Raw genomic sequence first — 16,076 nt, 5'->3', positions numbered from 1 at the left:
CCTATATTTGACCCCCTTTACCCCATCTGCTTCCCCACTCCTTCCCCAACCCATTAGTAACTACTAGTCTATAGACCTCTGGTAACCACTAGTCTATATTCCATGTCCATGAGTCTCTGTCTGTTTGTCTTGCTCATTTGTTGCTTTTAGGTTTATATCCCACATATAAGTGATATCATGTGATTTTCAACTTTTTCTGTCTGGTTTATTTCGCTTAGCATGTAAATCTTAAATCTTTCATATCCTTATCCTTTTTTTAAATTTTTAAATCTATTTTCCTTAACCATTTCTAACAAAAGTGTTTAAAAAGTCTTTCATTACAATCAGGGATTGTCAATTTCTCTTTATAATCCCCATTGCTTTGGGCTTTATATATTCCAAGACTATGTTGTTAGGGGCATAGATTCATGGTTGATAGTCTCTTGGTAGATTTCCTTCCTTTCATCAGTGTGAAATGTCTGTTTATTACTAAAATCATATTTTGTCTGACATTAATGTTGCTTCACCATTTTCATTTTGGTTAGTATTTGCCTAGTATATTGTTTTCTATCCCTTTGTTTTTAACCTCTCCGAGTCATTTTAAGCATGGTTTTTGTAAATAGCAAAGTGGAAAATTTTTACTCCAATCTAAGACTCACTTAATGAGTTTAATTTATTTACATTTATAGTGGCCTCTGATACAATAGGACTTATTTCTTCCATCTTATTGTACTTTTCATTTGTCATGTTGTATCTTTTATCCTCTTCTGCATATTTAGATTGATGGAATTTACTCTACCCCCTTTAGTTTTCCTTGAAAGTTACATGTTCTAATTATATTAATTCAAATGAGTTTCTCTTGAATTCTTTCTTTTAACATACAGACATGTTTTTCTAACAAAGCCTGAAATTAATCAGTATTCCTTACCCTCTTCAACAAACAGGGCCTAAGCACACTTTAACTTTCCTATATATATATATCACTGCTTTATTAAAAAAAGGAAAACAAGCCTGTACTCCCTATATGTGGCTATGAGTAGGAATATCTGTCTCTGTCACTGTTGAGTTTCTATAGCCAAACTCTGTTTCTCTTCTAAGTGATCTCTCTTTACTCACACTGCCTAACTATGGGAGCTTAACATTGACAACACTACTGCTTTTTATGTTGGCCCCAGCTTACAGTTCTATCTTGGATGCCTTTGTGCAAACACACATGTTCAAAGAAGAAATACTAAATGGTAAAAGGCTTTTGCAGAAAACACACTAGACCCAAAGAAATTATCAGAGCTCACTGAAAAGGCTCCTGGAAATGGACAGATAGATGTTCCCTGACTGGTAGCCCGATCTAAATGGAGCTTGCTGAATTAACTAAACAACTGGGTAGGAAGAAAAACAATATAATGAGTGCTACTGCCAATCAGACTGTGCTAGTCATTCAAATGCATTGGAGCCCCAGTTTCCTCACATCTGAAATGCTGAGAGATCAATTGAGTAACTAAAATATTTTTTCAATAAGTTTACAAAGGGCCCTTCGCATATACCACCTTAACTAATTTAATTTAATGTAAAATGCTATATGAAAGCTTTCTGAAATATAATGCTGGGGCTCTCCTTGCTGTCAGTGAGAGATCAACAAATCATGGATCACTCTCTTAGGTGGCCCAGAGAGTGAACATAAATTGGATTTCAAATTACAATTCAAAATAATTACTATATATCCACTTCATTTATCAACATGCAAATTATCTTATCTGTGTACTACCTATCATCATTTATTAATCCTAGGAGTGTTCTGGATAGTAGGAAATCTGACCTAGAATCAATAAATATCATTAGGTCACTTTAGGACATACCATTTTACCATTTAAGTTATTGAATCTCTCACATAATATAAAGGGGGAAAGATAAAAGATAGCACTTACCGAATCTGAAACCTCTTATTTACCTTCAACAAATCTAAAAGGTATTTTGATCTCCATCCTATAGTTGAAAAAACTGAGGCTGAGATGAGAATAACTTTCTCAAGGTCAGGCAACTAGTAGGTGAAGGAAATGGACACAATACTTCCATTTTAATACTTGCTTAAGCAGTACATTGTTAGGAAGATGAATCTGTATCTCAAAAGGTAGTTCAAGCCAGGGTACCTATTATAAGCCATTTCGTCATAAATGTTTAGGGGCTTCTGTCTCGCAAAGTATAAATGATTTGGAGGGGATCACTCATGTTACTATTCCCCTATATTACTTTGAGAAATGACTGTCAAGTTGTGACTAGCATAGAAGCTCGGTCATATAATTTATTAAATTTTCCCCGCCTTTTTGGAAGCAAATAGACTATTCTTCCTTGAAGGCAACAATCTCCCTAGATTGCCTAGTTACTTAACAACCATCGAGTTCCACGAATTCACTTCACCTCCTCAAGAACATCATGACTAAATGATCTGGCCTGAAAATTCACATAATGTGATTAGTCATGTTATAAAACCATTCTGATAAATAGCAACTTCTGATAATATATATAGTTCTTTAACATAACATTAATTATCTAACTAAGGAAAAAGGCAGAGAAGCAAAGGAAAAATACAAATTCACCAAAGAAATCCCTTGTTCCACCAAGAAAGCCTTCCAGAAACAGTACTAAAGAAGAAAGTAAAAAAAAAAGCCTCAAAGTAAATAGTCCCATTTACACTGACAGTTACATATGCTAGCTGTGGAAATTGAAACTGAATTACTAATGTTTTATTCTAAATGTTTGAGTCTCCAGAGAGATGTGGACGGGAAGAGGTGAAATTAGCACAGCCATTTTAAAAGAAATAGTAAGGGATCAAACTTCTAATGTTGATTATTTTATTTTACACCGAAATAAAATATTGGGCTATTGAAAAGTGGTGCATTAATTTGAGTTCATATTAAACATCTTAAACAGTACAATTTACTGATTACCTTTCACATTAAGTGCTTTTCTCCCCCTTCATACTATAACATGTCAGAGCCTTAAGGTCAGAATCTTGTTTTGAAGGTTAGAACATTTTTTAAAATCTCAAAATTAAGACCAACTTTCTAAATATTAGAAGCATAACACTACAGAAGACTGTAAAGTGCCATGATACAGGTTTCATTCTCAGTAAATGCCTTTAGCAGTCACAAAATTGGAAAAGGAAAGACCAGGAGTGGGACCAAAGGGGAAGGTGGGTAGGACTCAAGAGAGAGAAACTCTCATAGATACAGAAAACAAACTGATGGTTGCCAGATGAGAGGAGTGTTGACTGAAAAGAATGAAGGGATTAAGAAGTACAAATTGGTAGTTATGAAATAGTCACGGTGATGTAATGTACAGCAAAAGGAATACAGTCAATAATATTATAATAATTATATATGGTGCCAAGTGGGTACTAGCCTTATGGTGGAATCACTTCATAAGTTATATAAAGGTCAAACCACTATACTGTACACCTAAATCTAATATAATATTGAATATCAATTGTAATTAAAAATAAAATAAATTTAAACTTTTTTAAATTATAAAAACAGAAAATAACAAGTGTTGGTAAAGATATGGAGAAATAGGAATCCTCATGCATTGCTGATGGGAATATAAAATAGAAAAAAAAAGAGGGAGAATCTTGGAGAAGCTGAGAAGGATCCAAGAGAGGGCAGAGTATAGTGTGGAGCAAGGGGGACTCAAGAGACAGTGGGTGTGGAGGGCATAGAGACCCAAAGAGAAGGCACGGTTATGTGGAATGGTTGAAGAGGGACTCAAGAGGGCAGGAGATTAGAGAATAGGGTTATGGGGAGAGGAGAGAAGACATGAAAACATTAGAGAGAACTAGTCAATAAAACAAAGGAAGATGAGCAATCAAATAGAAAAGATAGCCTCAAAGGCAAACCCATCTTTAAAAGAATCCTCCCCCAAATATTGGAGAAGTAGAGCAAAGAAAGAAACAAACAATTGGAGAAATCTGAAGCACAGTATTCACAAAAAACGTTATATAAGCACACACTGCTTTTAAAACATTGCAAGATATTGGTATGGGCAATGTTTTTTTGGCGTATGACTCCAAATGCAAAAGCAATAAAATAAAAATTAAAAAAAGTGAGACTACATCAAACTAAAAAGATTCTGTGAAGCAAAGGAAACTATCAACAAAATGAAAAGACAACCTACAAAGTGGTAGAAAATATCTGCAAACCATATATCCAATAGGGGGTTAATATCCAAAGTACACAAAGAACTCATATAACTCAATAGCAAAGAAACGATCTAATTTAAAAATGGACAGAGGACCTGAATAGACATAAAGAAGATATATGAAAGGCCAAGAGGTACACAAAAAAATGTCCAATATCACTAATCATCAGAGAAATGCAAATCAAAACCACAGTGTGATACCATCTTAGAATGGCTATTATCCAAAAGACAAGAAATAACAACTGTTGGCGAGGATGTAGAGAAAAGGGAACCCTTGTGCACCATAGGTAAGAATGCAAATAGGTAGAGCCACTATGTAAACAGTATGGAGGTTCCTTAAAAAAATTAAAAATATAACTACCATATGATCCAGTAATCCCACTTCTGGGTATTTACCTATGAGAAATGAAATCACTAACCCAAAGAAATATCTATACTCCATATTTACTGCAGCATTATTCACAATTGCCAAGACATGGAAACAATCTAAGTGTCAATCAACAGAAGAAAGGATAAAGAAAATGTGGCACATATATATAGTGCAATATTATTCAGGCTTGAAAATGAAGGAAAATCTGTCATTTATAACAACATGGATGGATCTTGAGGACATTATGAAGTGAAATTAAGTCAGAGAAAGACAAATAACTGTATGTTCTCCTTTACATATGGAATCTAAAAAAGCCTAATTCACAGATACAGAGTAGCATGGTGGCTGCCAGGGGCTGGATGAATAGAGAGATATTGGTCAAAGAGTACAAACATCTCTTTGGGGTGAGAATTAAATGAGATAAATTTAGTATAGTATCTGGCACATAATAAACCATTATTAAACAATAACTATTATTAATAATATATCATTAATAGCTGACTTTCTAATAATATAATTATATAATATTAAAATAATATAAGGTAAATAAGAAAAGTTTTGGGGAATCTAATGTACTATAGTTAACAATACTGTATTATATATTTGAAAGTTGCTAAGTGAGCAGACCTTAAATGTTCACACCACAAAAAAAAGATGTGATGAATAGGTTAACTAACTTTATTGTGGTAATCATTTCACAATGCGTACATGTATTAAATCATTGCAAAGTACACCTTAAACTTACACGATGTTATGTCAACCTATCTCAATAGAGCTGGAAAAAATTAAGTGGCAGAGTTATATGATGGAATGCTTCACACCAAATATATAACTAACTTTATTACATTTATCAATAAGGATAAATCTCAAAAACAATATTGACTCAAAAAAGTTTCAGGAGAGTTAGTATGGTATACCATTTATGTAAATGTTAAAGAACATACAAAACGATATATTATAAACAATTTATGGCTATCTACATTCGAGTGTACTTAAAAACATAGATGGAAAAATATATAACAACTTTAGAAGAACAATTATCTCTGAGATGGGAAGGAAAAGAGATCGGGAAGGGGTAAAAAGAGGTAGCAATAATGTTTTAGTTCTTTAAAAAACAATGTCTAAAGAAAATATGGAAAAATGTTAACAATTTTTAAATCTTTGGTGTAAATGGATGATGGTATATTACAGTTCACCGTACTTTTCTGTTTGAAATATTCTATAATATTAAAAAGAGGGACTAGTTAAGTATATGATAGAAAATAAGATAATATGTGTGCTTTGAAAAGGGAGATGTGCTAATATAGGCCAATTATACCTTTTATTCTCCAAGTCAACTTAGTTGGCTCCTTTATAAATTTTTTTTAAATTACAAATGAATACACACTCATAATCTTTGGAAAAGGTATTCATAAAGAAAGCTAATCAGCATGTGTGCTATTATGGCACTTGAATCTGCTATGATTCATATATTTTTAAAGGAAATCGTTTTGAAAATCTTTATCCTTATTAGTTAAAAAAAATACATTCAACCTAACTCTCATATGTATAATGAATATCGTGGTTGATCACTGCTGCTCTAGCACATAGAAACCTGGATGGGCAAATCAATATATCTGGGGATGGGGACAAAAACTCACAGTTCACGTCCACATCCATGGCCTTCCTGTTAGGATTCCTCTTGAGTGTCACAAAAGATAAAAGTTATATAAATGGTTTTAAATAGCCAAGACTGAAGATAAATCCTGTTGGTGGTTTAGTTAGGCTAACTAAATTATGGCCATCTTACTCTATGAAATATGAGGCTGCTCTTAATGAAAAATATGAAGACCATCAGCAACAGGAAAATTCCTAGTATAGTACTAAATTTTAAAAATTGTATAAACAAAAATTAAGATTATTTAAAAATATGGATACATATCGATAATATTGGAGGGGAAGAGAAATATCAGTTATATTTTGGTAGTAGAATTGAAGGAACTTGTTCATCTCTAATTTCTTTAATGCTGGTTTAATAAATTATTTAAATAATGTTTTAAAACAGTTTATGTATTATAAAATAATTAACTAAACTATATCCCTTTTTCATAGCTATAACCCACAGCAACTTCTAGGTATATTTTTTTCTTTTAGCTCTCTCAGGTTTCATTACCTAAAGCTAAACTAGTAGACAAAGGCCAGGAAATCTTTTGCCTCTAACTCTGGAATAGGCAGGGCAGGGAAGCTCTCTTCCTGCTTCAACTTCTGCCCCTAGATCTGACCAGTTTTTAGGCAGAATGGACAAGAATATTAGACTTTAAGCAAGTGAATTCTATCTCTGGAATGCACTCACTGACAACATGACCCCAGGCAAGTCACTGAACCTCTCTAATCTTTCTGATCCTCAAGCCCTAAGTTTCTGTACTCATGAAATCTTCCAAGGAATTCAAGTGTTCCAAGATTTATCTCTGATCCAGGACCCATCCCCTACTTTCCTACCTCCTCAACCCTGGGGAATAGAGCACTTAGCATTGGATTCCATCTTACCAGGGGCATGCCAAACCTTAAAGAGGTAGTTATATCCTTAAAGATAAAAAGTATTTGTTTCCCAAGAAGAAAACTATTATTTATTGAATACTCATGCATCTGGCACTGTATCAAGCACTTCATATATGCTATATGAACCACCTTCTGGGGTCCCACCATGGACCCACAGAACCAGTTCCTGGAGTGAGCCAAGGAAATCTGAACTTGTAACAAATGTCCTAAGTGATTTCTAAACACACACAAGTTCGAAAATCAAAGGTCTAAGGCCAGCGTTTTTCATACTGTGAATGACAATTCATCAGTGAGCTGTGGTCTACATTTTAAAAATATATATATAATGGAAAGTATAAGAGTATACCGCATGTATTAAGTACCTGCTCTGCAAAAACAGTTACGTTATATATCTGTATGTATGTACTGTGTCACAGTATTAAATTTATTTCTTACTGTGAGTCACAGCCAAAAGGTCTGAAAAGCATGAGCTAGGAATTATGGACTTAGAATATTGCAAAATGAGGCCAAATAGAAACAACAACAACAACAAAAACAATCAAGGAGACAGCATAGCATATATTACTTAAGCTCCACAAGTATCTAGAAAAATAAAATTTAAGACACTTAAACTCTGATAATCTAAATAATAAGGGTTATTAGGTAATTTGGTAAAAAACAAACAAACAAACAAACAAACAAAAACCAACAATAACTTAACTTTAGCCAGAAACTTAACTATTCTACCTCCATTTTTTGTTCACCGTGGTAATAACAAGTAGAAGAGACAAATTACTCAAGCTTCATTATCCCCTAAGCCAGATGGTATGAAAGTTAGAAAAATACATGATAGCAGAAAGAAGGAAAGCAGTTTGGTTAATTTATAATCAAATTCCAAACCCTGGATAACCAACAGTAACCATCCATTAAAACTATTTTTCTCTCCTTGCTTACAACATTCAAATAATGAATGAGGGTCCCACTGCGGAACACAGCTAATCAGTTCCGACTACAGATATTTATTAAGCCCTCTCACATTCCCCCTTTGTTTTCCAAACCGCGGAATCCATGGGAAAGTAGGCTCACACTGTACCTCTAAGTGAAGACACTCAGATTGCCACGCAGTAGCAAGCCCGCGGCGCACCTGCATTTCTCCATTCTAAGGCGGGAAAAGCGGGCACCAGTCCCGCGATGTCCCCGGGAAAGAGAGCGACGCGTAGCTCCAGCCGGTGCCTAGTAGGACCCACGTGGCCGACGAAGGGCTGCGTGCTCCCCTTGTGGCTCCGGACCCAGACTTGCATACAGCAGCGGAAAAGAAGCGCGATCCCCTTCTACACACACAAATGCTGAACCAGGACTGAACCACAACACAGGTCTCTGTCGCGGAGCGGGGAGGGGGCGTGGGGAGCGCGTGTTGGGAGACAGCAAAACCTCTCACCCGGGGCTACCAAGCATACCCTTCCATCCCCGCTGCTCTGCAGTCGTCTGATCTGGAATTCACGTGCGGGAAAAGTGTAATGAAGAGCAAGCCTGCTAATGACCCGGACAAACGAAAACCCCGCAAACCTTACCTTGGTGGCTGCCGCCGCTGCCAATGGCTATCGGAGCCCCAAAGTAAATGGGTAGTGACCAGAAAGACAGCCTGGGACCTACTCGGGCCAGAAAGAAACGGCCTCCACTGTGGACAGGTTACCGCTGGAATGACGCTAACCAGACGGAGGCTTAAATAGTGTGGATCTGGTTAACTGGAAAGGTCAGACATTGACCCCTACTGGCACACGCTTGGATTGGTTGATTCTGGCGTTGTTTCAAAGGAGACTCTTCTATGATTGGCCAGGAAACTCAAGCGGGAACCCGAGGTGGTGGGTGGGAGGGGGGCAAACAATGTTGTTACCAAGGCAACAGAGAGTCGCCCAGCTCTCCGCGGTCTACTTTCCAAGCCTAGCCGGCGACCTGAAAACTCACCCAGGTGAGGAACCCAAACCCTAGGAGGGGGAAAGACGAGATCCTCAGATCCCGTAGCTATCAGAGAAAGTAGGGAGAACTCTAGATACTTAAAACTCTGTGAAATACCCCCCAAAAGCCACAAGTTGCCCATGGAATAGACCCTAAATTCTCCTGCCTTAGACACTTTAACAAAACTCAGTCTATCAGGATGTGAATGAGAGATGCGGCAGTTTTACCATACAAGGGATGGATGCTGATAGAATGTCAGAAGGCCAAAATGAACAAGTGAAGGCTTCCCAATACCTTTCACTCCGATCTGACACACATTTATGGTTTAATACTAATTTGAGATTGAAAACTACGTTCTCTTAAGGTAGATCCGGATGCTCCAAGTTGGAGCAACTACTGTACCTTCTGTTTTACATGTATGATTTATTCTAGACCAGCATGATTTATTCTAGACCAGCATGCCTTGGTTGGGATATATTTTTTAGGGGGGTATAATGCTGTTCAGACTGAAAAAAATTAGCCTGTGCCACTTGCTACGTGGACAATGTCCTGTGTGCGGGAACGTGAACGCTGTTGCCTGAGGGCTCCAACAGACCTTGATCAGATCCCTTGAGAAGTGAGAAGCAGTCAGACCACACTTAGTGGACTGGAGCATGGCGTACAGACTACTTGTACCTACCAAACCTGCTACTCACCAAGGGCCGATTGGGAGAGTAAGCATTATATGTCGTTGGACTGTACCTGTCATCAGGTGAGAAACTGTCAAAATAAAATTCGAGTGAGAGGAGAGAACTGAGTTTGACCAGACAGTTAGGGGACACTTCTAAGAGTTTCCTGTTGTGACAAGGATTCACAATAGAGAATATTTCCTAAAGAAATGAAGAAAACAGGCTTGTTGACTTGGAGAAAATTTTCAATGTGCTGAAGGAAAATTCGTTATCTCAACTCCTTTAGATAGAGTTAGAAATGAGAATGAGACAGAAACAGGAAAAAATTATTGACAAGTGTGTTCGGCTAAAATAAAGAATAATAGAGGATATGTTAAATTAAAAGAGGCTCATTTCTTGACCTTTAGATTCATGAAAAATTCCAGGTACTTTCAAAAATCATTGTCTACTTAATATATTTTAAATTTGTAACAAAATCTATGTTAAGTATCAGTAGTTTTTTATGACTTGGTACTTCTGATGGCAGTGAAAGAGACCTTAAAAAAAAAAAGAAAGCATTCTTGATATTGCAAAAACAAAGTTAAAATAAATTATTTTTAATAGGCAGGGAATCACTGATGTTTATAATGGTCAAAAATGAAAAAAAAATATTAGCCAGTGTATTATAATTTAATTTAGAGAGGCAGAGATGATGTTTACTTTTGTGTTTTCAGAAGAACTTTAATATAGGTATTGCTAAATAAGGCATTGTGTAAATAAAATTGCAGAAGAAATGCCAAATTTATTTAAGAGAGTAAATGGATTTTGAATACTTTGAAATCATTTAGCTATAAACAGTATTATACAAAGGGATATGGGTTTACTATTAAACACATTCCTGAAGGATACAATTTGGTGATTCTTTATTATTCTGATTTTGATTACTATATATACTTGAGTTAATAAAACATTATTACTTTTTGAGTAGTCTAAAATTCAGTTTTCATTAATTTAACCTAGACTTCTCTAAATTTAGTTTAAATTTATTCTTGGCCTATTTAAGTGGCAATGCCAGATTCAAACATAAGCACTGTGGCTCTAGAATCTTTTTTTTTTTTTTAATCACTACACTATATTGAAAAAGGAAGAATACATGCCAAGGTACAAAGGCAGATGAATATAGAGTATGTTTAATGAGCAATTCAGTTTTTAACAGAATGCAGATTACATGTAGGAAAATAATAGGAAAGGGCAGAAAATTAGGTTGGAGTTATATCCTAAAGGATCTTAATTACCAGGCTCAAGATGAACTTTATGTATATCAAATTTACAAATCATAGATAGTCCTAAAAATAAATAACACTGCATAGTTTATAAAAGGCATCTTATTCTAATTTTTCCAATGTTATCTGTGTTAAATGAACTTTAATATACTTTAAATAAATTTTAGTAATTTATTCTTAATTCATTAGATTTCTAAAAAAGCTAGTAGAATCTTCATTTCTATTGGACTTAGAATATTTTTCCAAAAATTCACATTATTGTTTTTCCTTTTTGAATCTTTGGACTATTTAGTTATTTACAAACTATTCGTGATTCTTTTGTTTCTCAAAATACAATATCAACAAACTTGTCATGATTTATTATTTTGTGTTTACAGATTATTACAAGAGTTGATTTGATAAAATTATTTTTGCTGAAGTGTCAATTTTATTATGATATTTCTACTCCAATTTCACTAAGTATGCATCTATACCATTTTATGCCAGTGTAACTTGGAATTTGAAAAGTCCAATTCCTAATATGGTTCAGATATATAGAGTGTTACTATAAATTATTGTGAAAGATTTGTTTAACAAATACACTCAAACATATATATTCCAAGGGAGTGGAATCTCCTTCAAAGTGGTCACTTTGGGAGGCTAGCCACTTATTCTAATGCTGTTACTATCGCTCAAATTACTTTTGAAAGTATTCTTTTAGAATTGCCTTGAGGCCTGTAGCATATTCTTTTGACTATCCTCAAAGTAGCACAGCTACATATTTTGAAAGTAGATGTGATATGGCTAGATATATCTAGAAATTTGCTTGGAGACAAATTTGATGTGTAATCATTATGGAGTGATACCATAATGATACCTATTTTCTTGGTGATACATATGAAGGCAATTCCAAAATATTTTGACCGTTGATAGCATAATTTACATCAGTGTGTAACCTTCCAAGGTGACTTCTTTAAAATATAGCATTCGTATGAATTTAATCATGCTTTATTCAGTATTCATTGACTGCCGACTGTATGACCACTCCAGTTAACTGAAGACGTTTAGCCTACAGGTATAGTTTCCTACTGCCCATGCTGCCCAGCCTCTCACCTAATGAGAACCAGGCCAGAACTCCTTCCCAGCTGGTGGGGATTTAGAATTAATCTGCTTTCCCTAAATCCAGTATCCAGTATACACCCTAAATCACAGGCTTCCTTTATAACCTGTACTGTGGCTGCCCAAGTGATATGACAGAGCCTCTGATACAGTGCCTTGTTCATTTTCTCTTTTCCAGATGTGATATTGAGCCCTGCCCTATTCTGATCCTCCATCTAGTTGCCAATTCTCCTATAATCCTCAAGAAACATACCGTGCCTCCTATACCCCCACTTATGGATAAGGGCCTGACTTCACCCTAAATAGGCCTCCCTCTAATTACAACTATTCAACATTTCTCCTCTTTCTGTTCATGTCCCAAAACTCCCACTGCCATGTCCCTGGCAAGCAGATGAGAATGCATGAATAGCGGTTTTGATTGCTACCTCAAACACTACATTTGGGAATTCCAATTAGCCTTCTTCTGGGTTAGCTCTACTGGTTCCAGTTTAATCCCTTCTCACCAGCCCACCACTGAGCTCTCACAAGCCTCATAATTAAGTATCTGTGGGTGCTGTCACTATGTGCCAGATGATAATGATATTTTTACATAGCTTTTCAAATTTAGCAAACTCTTTCACCTACATTGCATAATATGGCTATCACAACAATTTTATAAGGTAGGTAATGCTGAAATAATAAAACAATTTCTGCTATATTTGTTTTTTTTTTTGAAGTCTCACTGTTTGTGCAATCTCAACTCAAAATACTAATTATATAATTGTATCTGATATTTGGATCTATTTTCCTCTTTCATTGTCAAAGGTAGAAAATGTTTCAAACCTTTTGCTTTTAATATTAAGTAAATATTTAATGTATTTAATGCACATACAATCAACTAGAACTTTAAAAATATAAACAGGAACCTCTTTTTTTTTTTTAATTTAGTATGTGTCAATTATTCATCTCCATAGCAGACTACAAGACCATACTGTGAAAGGAGATTGTTTTATCACCTCTTATTTCACCTTCCCAATTTAATGAATTTCTAATGTAATGACTTTATTATTAATTTATCTGACATCATTATGAGAAGTAATATTTGTGCCCAACAAAATTAAATTTTTAAAGTACCAATAATAGCTAACATATGTTAAATGCTTAATATGTGCCAGGCGCTGTTGCAAGATCTTTTACCTGTATTAAGCTACTTAATCCTTGTAACGACTCTATAAGGTAGCACTATTATTATTCCCATTTAATATATGAGGAAAATGAGGTATAGAAAGTTTAAATGATGTGCCAAAAGTCACAGAACTAGGAAATAAATGATAGATACAAATGTAGGCAGTATGACTTCAGATCCCTTACTCTTAACCACTATGATATATTCTGCCTCTACGCTAGATGTACAGGACAATCTAACACTTGTTTCATATCTTTGACATCTCCTATAAGCATTAAAATCAGTTTTCTATTTAAAAAAGAAACTCAGAATAATAGTACAATGTAATAAAACAAGGTTTGTAAAACCTCATCTGCATGCAGATTGATTGTGTCAGGCGATTATACCAGTACAGATTTGAGAATCCCTTTGTATTCCTACTATAGGCACAATGGAAAATTTTTTTGTGAGTTATTTAGTAAAAGCACTAATGTTTCCTGTGAATTAAATTTATAAAATAATGTTTTAAAATATCAGCAGAAGTATAGAAAAGATTCCTATTATATTTACGCCTAAATCAATAACAATAGGCCTAATTCAGTAGTGTGTTTATTCAGGTTATTCATTCAAGTCTGATGCTTCCAAGATTTTTAAAGATCCTGAATTCCTACTTCAAATATAACTGTAGAAATTATTTAAAAGACTGATGTTTAGTTGACAGGATTATAGGTAGTTGTAATTTTCTTATTTATACTTTCAATGTATTATTTCCTAAAATTTTCGTAATAGACATATCGTATTATTAAATCAGAAAAATATTTTATTTTGTGTGAATTTTCATTAAAGTCAATGAACTAACTCTTTAGAGTTCTCAAATGGCAATATACTGCTAACTGCCATTTACAGTTGATTAAAAATTTAAATAAAGCAGAGGTACAGGCCTGCCTGAGGAAAAAGTGTAAAGTAAGTTCCTCGAGTCATACCTCCTAATAAACATTCTTTTCAGTTCACTAAATGGAATATACAGCCTAGACAGCATACATGAGACAGAAAAAAAGGTAGTCTACACAAGTATGTTTCCAAATAATGATGTATATTCTATATGGCACTGAAATCCACTTTCTCTGGAGGTAGGGCTAAGAAACTGTGGTTTTAACTGACTTCCCAAGTGATTCTTAAGCACACTACAACCTGACAACCCCTATAGTAGGTGCTCGATAAATGCTTAGAAGTTTTAGTAAGGTAAGCTGAATACTTGAGTTCACTTGCTGCCCCAGGCCTGTGAGTCAGAAAAATACATATATTTGAAGGAGTTTACAAGGATTTTCAAGGAAGAATAAGCAATAATGAATGGAGTGACCAAGAGAAAGAAGGGAGATGTGACAATAATAATAATAAACTTCATGTCTTAAAATAAAAAAAAAAAAACTAAAATACTTCTTTCTCATTATCTTCTTCCTCAGAACATGGAATTGGAAAATATGGAATCTGAAAATACAGAAACTGAAAATATGGAAACTGAAAATATGGAATCTGAAAATATGGAAACTGAAACTATTTCTTCGATTTCAACTCTGCAAACCCTCTCTGAGCTACTTTATCCCAAGGAAGAGGATGATTTTGAGTCCGGACAGGTGGTTATATACTTACAGATGAATTAGTTCTGTTCACAACACACGGTAAAACTGTATTTGAACAACTTGTTCCAATCTTTCTGTGAGAGCAGGGCTATGGCATCTAATACATTCACAGGAGGTTGCAGGGCTGATGAGAGTATAATCTTTAGTACATTTATAGCAAACATATTACATTTTTTTCCTAAACTACCTGAACGCTAAATAAGAAAATTGTTCTGTAACTATGGTAGCAATAGCCACATTTCAAAATATTTGTCATTTACATTTATGGCCAATGAAGGCTTGACAACCATTGCAAAGAGTGATAGCCAGGATTTTTAAGCATAAGCAATATTTCTATAAAACAATTTCAATAGACAGTATTAATTATGCCACCTAAATCCAGTCCCTTATTTTTTTTATTTGTCTGCACATGAAAGCAGAACAGAAAATATTTTGAGCCAAATAAGAGGACAAACTAGCTGCAGCCTACTCAAATTGGCTTCCAGGTACATGCACATATAGAGCTATGGAATGTAATTATGTAGTTGAATAGCATTTGAGGTCAGGACAGGTAACTTCAGGGAGGCCTGCAGCAACAAGATGGGCTTCATTTTGGGTAGCAGAGTTCCATGAGCTGAACTTTGGCCAATCCACAATCACTACCAGCATTCCCAATATAATCAAAATACTTCTGTGTAACCGCCTGATCTTTGTTCTCCTACTTCTTAGATATCAGTGGACCTTGGCTATCAGACTGCCTATATAAAGACAAATAAAATTTTGGGCAGAAATATCATATTATAGCAGAATATATCTCTATTTCTTAAACTTATTTTAATGAAGTTTTTTTCATTATTATGACCAGTTTACCATGAGCAAATCATCTCCCATGAAAATACATATCAATTTGCTCCTCTCTGAATTCTTTTTTGCCATAGTGTGAAAAAACAAGTATAATATGAACAGGCGGCAAATTTAGTAGCTCAGATTCAAACTGGGTTTAGCTTCCACTCTCCAGGAAAAGCTTAGGTGGAACAGGGCAGAATCAAATAAGTCATGCAATGGAAAAATTTGTAGAAGAGGGGAACTGAGTCAGCTTGGAGCCAGGATCAGGAACCAAGAAGTTTGAGTCAGGGAAAAGTCTTAGTAGAGGTCAACCAAATAAAGAAAAATCAAGGTGTTAATAACAGCATTGGGGGTATACAACAAATGACTCAGGAGAAAAAGGCAGAATGCATCAATGCGGTTGGGAAGGCAAGCTCATTTTTGCTACCT

At 35.0% G+C, this 16,076-nt stretch overlaps 2 protein-coding genes across 5 annotated transcripts in view; one reads left to right on the top strand and one right to left on the bottom strand.

Annotated features, from left to right (window-relative positions):
* The window catches only part of NUP62CL (nucleoporin 62 C-terminal like), a 67,826-nt gene extending 59,013 nt beyond the window's left edge, over window positions 1–8,813 (bottom strand). The window contains exon 1 of one of the 3 annotated variants that reach the window (XM_039878939.1): window positions 8,626–8,813. The gene's annotated coding sequence lies outside the window, so the exon portion shown is untranslated. Of the gene's footprint in view, window positions 1–8,147; window positions 8,297–8,625 lie in introns of those variants that run through there. The other 2 variants (XM_039878937.1, XM_039878938.1) reach the window with 2 other exon arrangements.
* The window catches only part of DNAAF6 (dynein axonemal assembly factor 6), a 35,069-nt gene continuing 27,291 nt past the window's right edge, over window positions 8,299–16,076 (top strand). Inside the window, exons 1-2 of one of the 2 annotated variants that reach the window (XM_039878941.1) lie at window positions 8,299–8,427; window positions 14,646–14,816. In XM_039878941.1, the coding sequence (XP_039734875.1) occupies window positions 14,649–14,816 (168 nt within the window). In that variant the 5' untranslated portion in view covers window positions 8,299–8,427; window positions 14,646–14,648. Of the gene's footprint in view, window positions 8,428–8,917; window positions 9,024–14,645; window positions 14,817–16,076 lie in introns of those variants that run through there. The other variant, XM_039878940.1, reaches the window with a different exon arrangement.

Source organism: Pteropus medius, unplaced genomic scaffold, assembly GCF_902729225.1.
Source record: "Pteropus medius unplaced genomic scaffold, Ma_sr-lr_union100, whole genome shotgun sequence".
In the NCBI taxonomy this organism is placed as follows: Eukaryota; Metazoa; Chordata; class Mammalia; order Chiroptera; family Pteropodidae; genus Pteropus; species Pteropus medius.
This window is presented reverse-complemented; position numbering and strand designations above follow the sequence as displayed.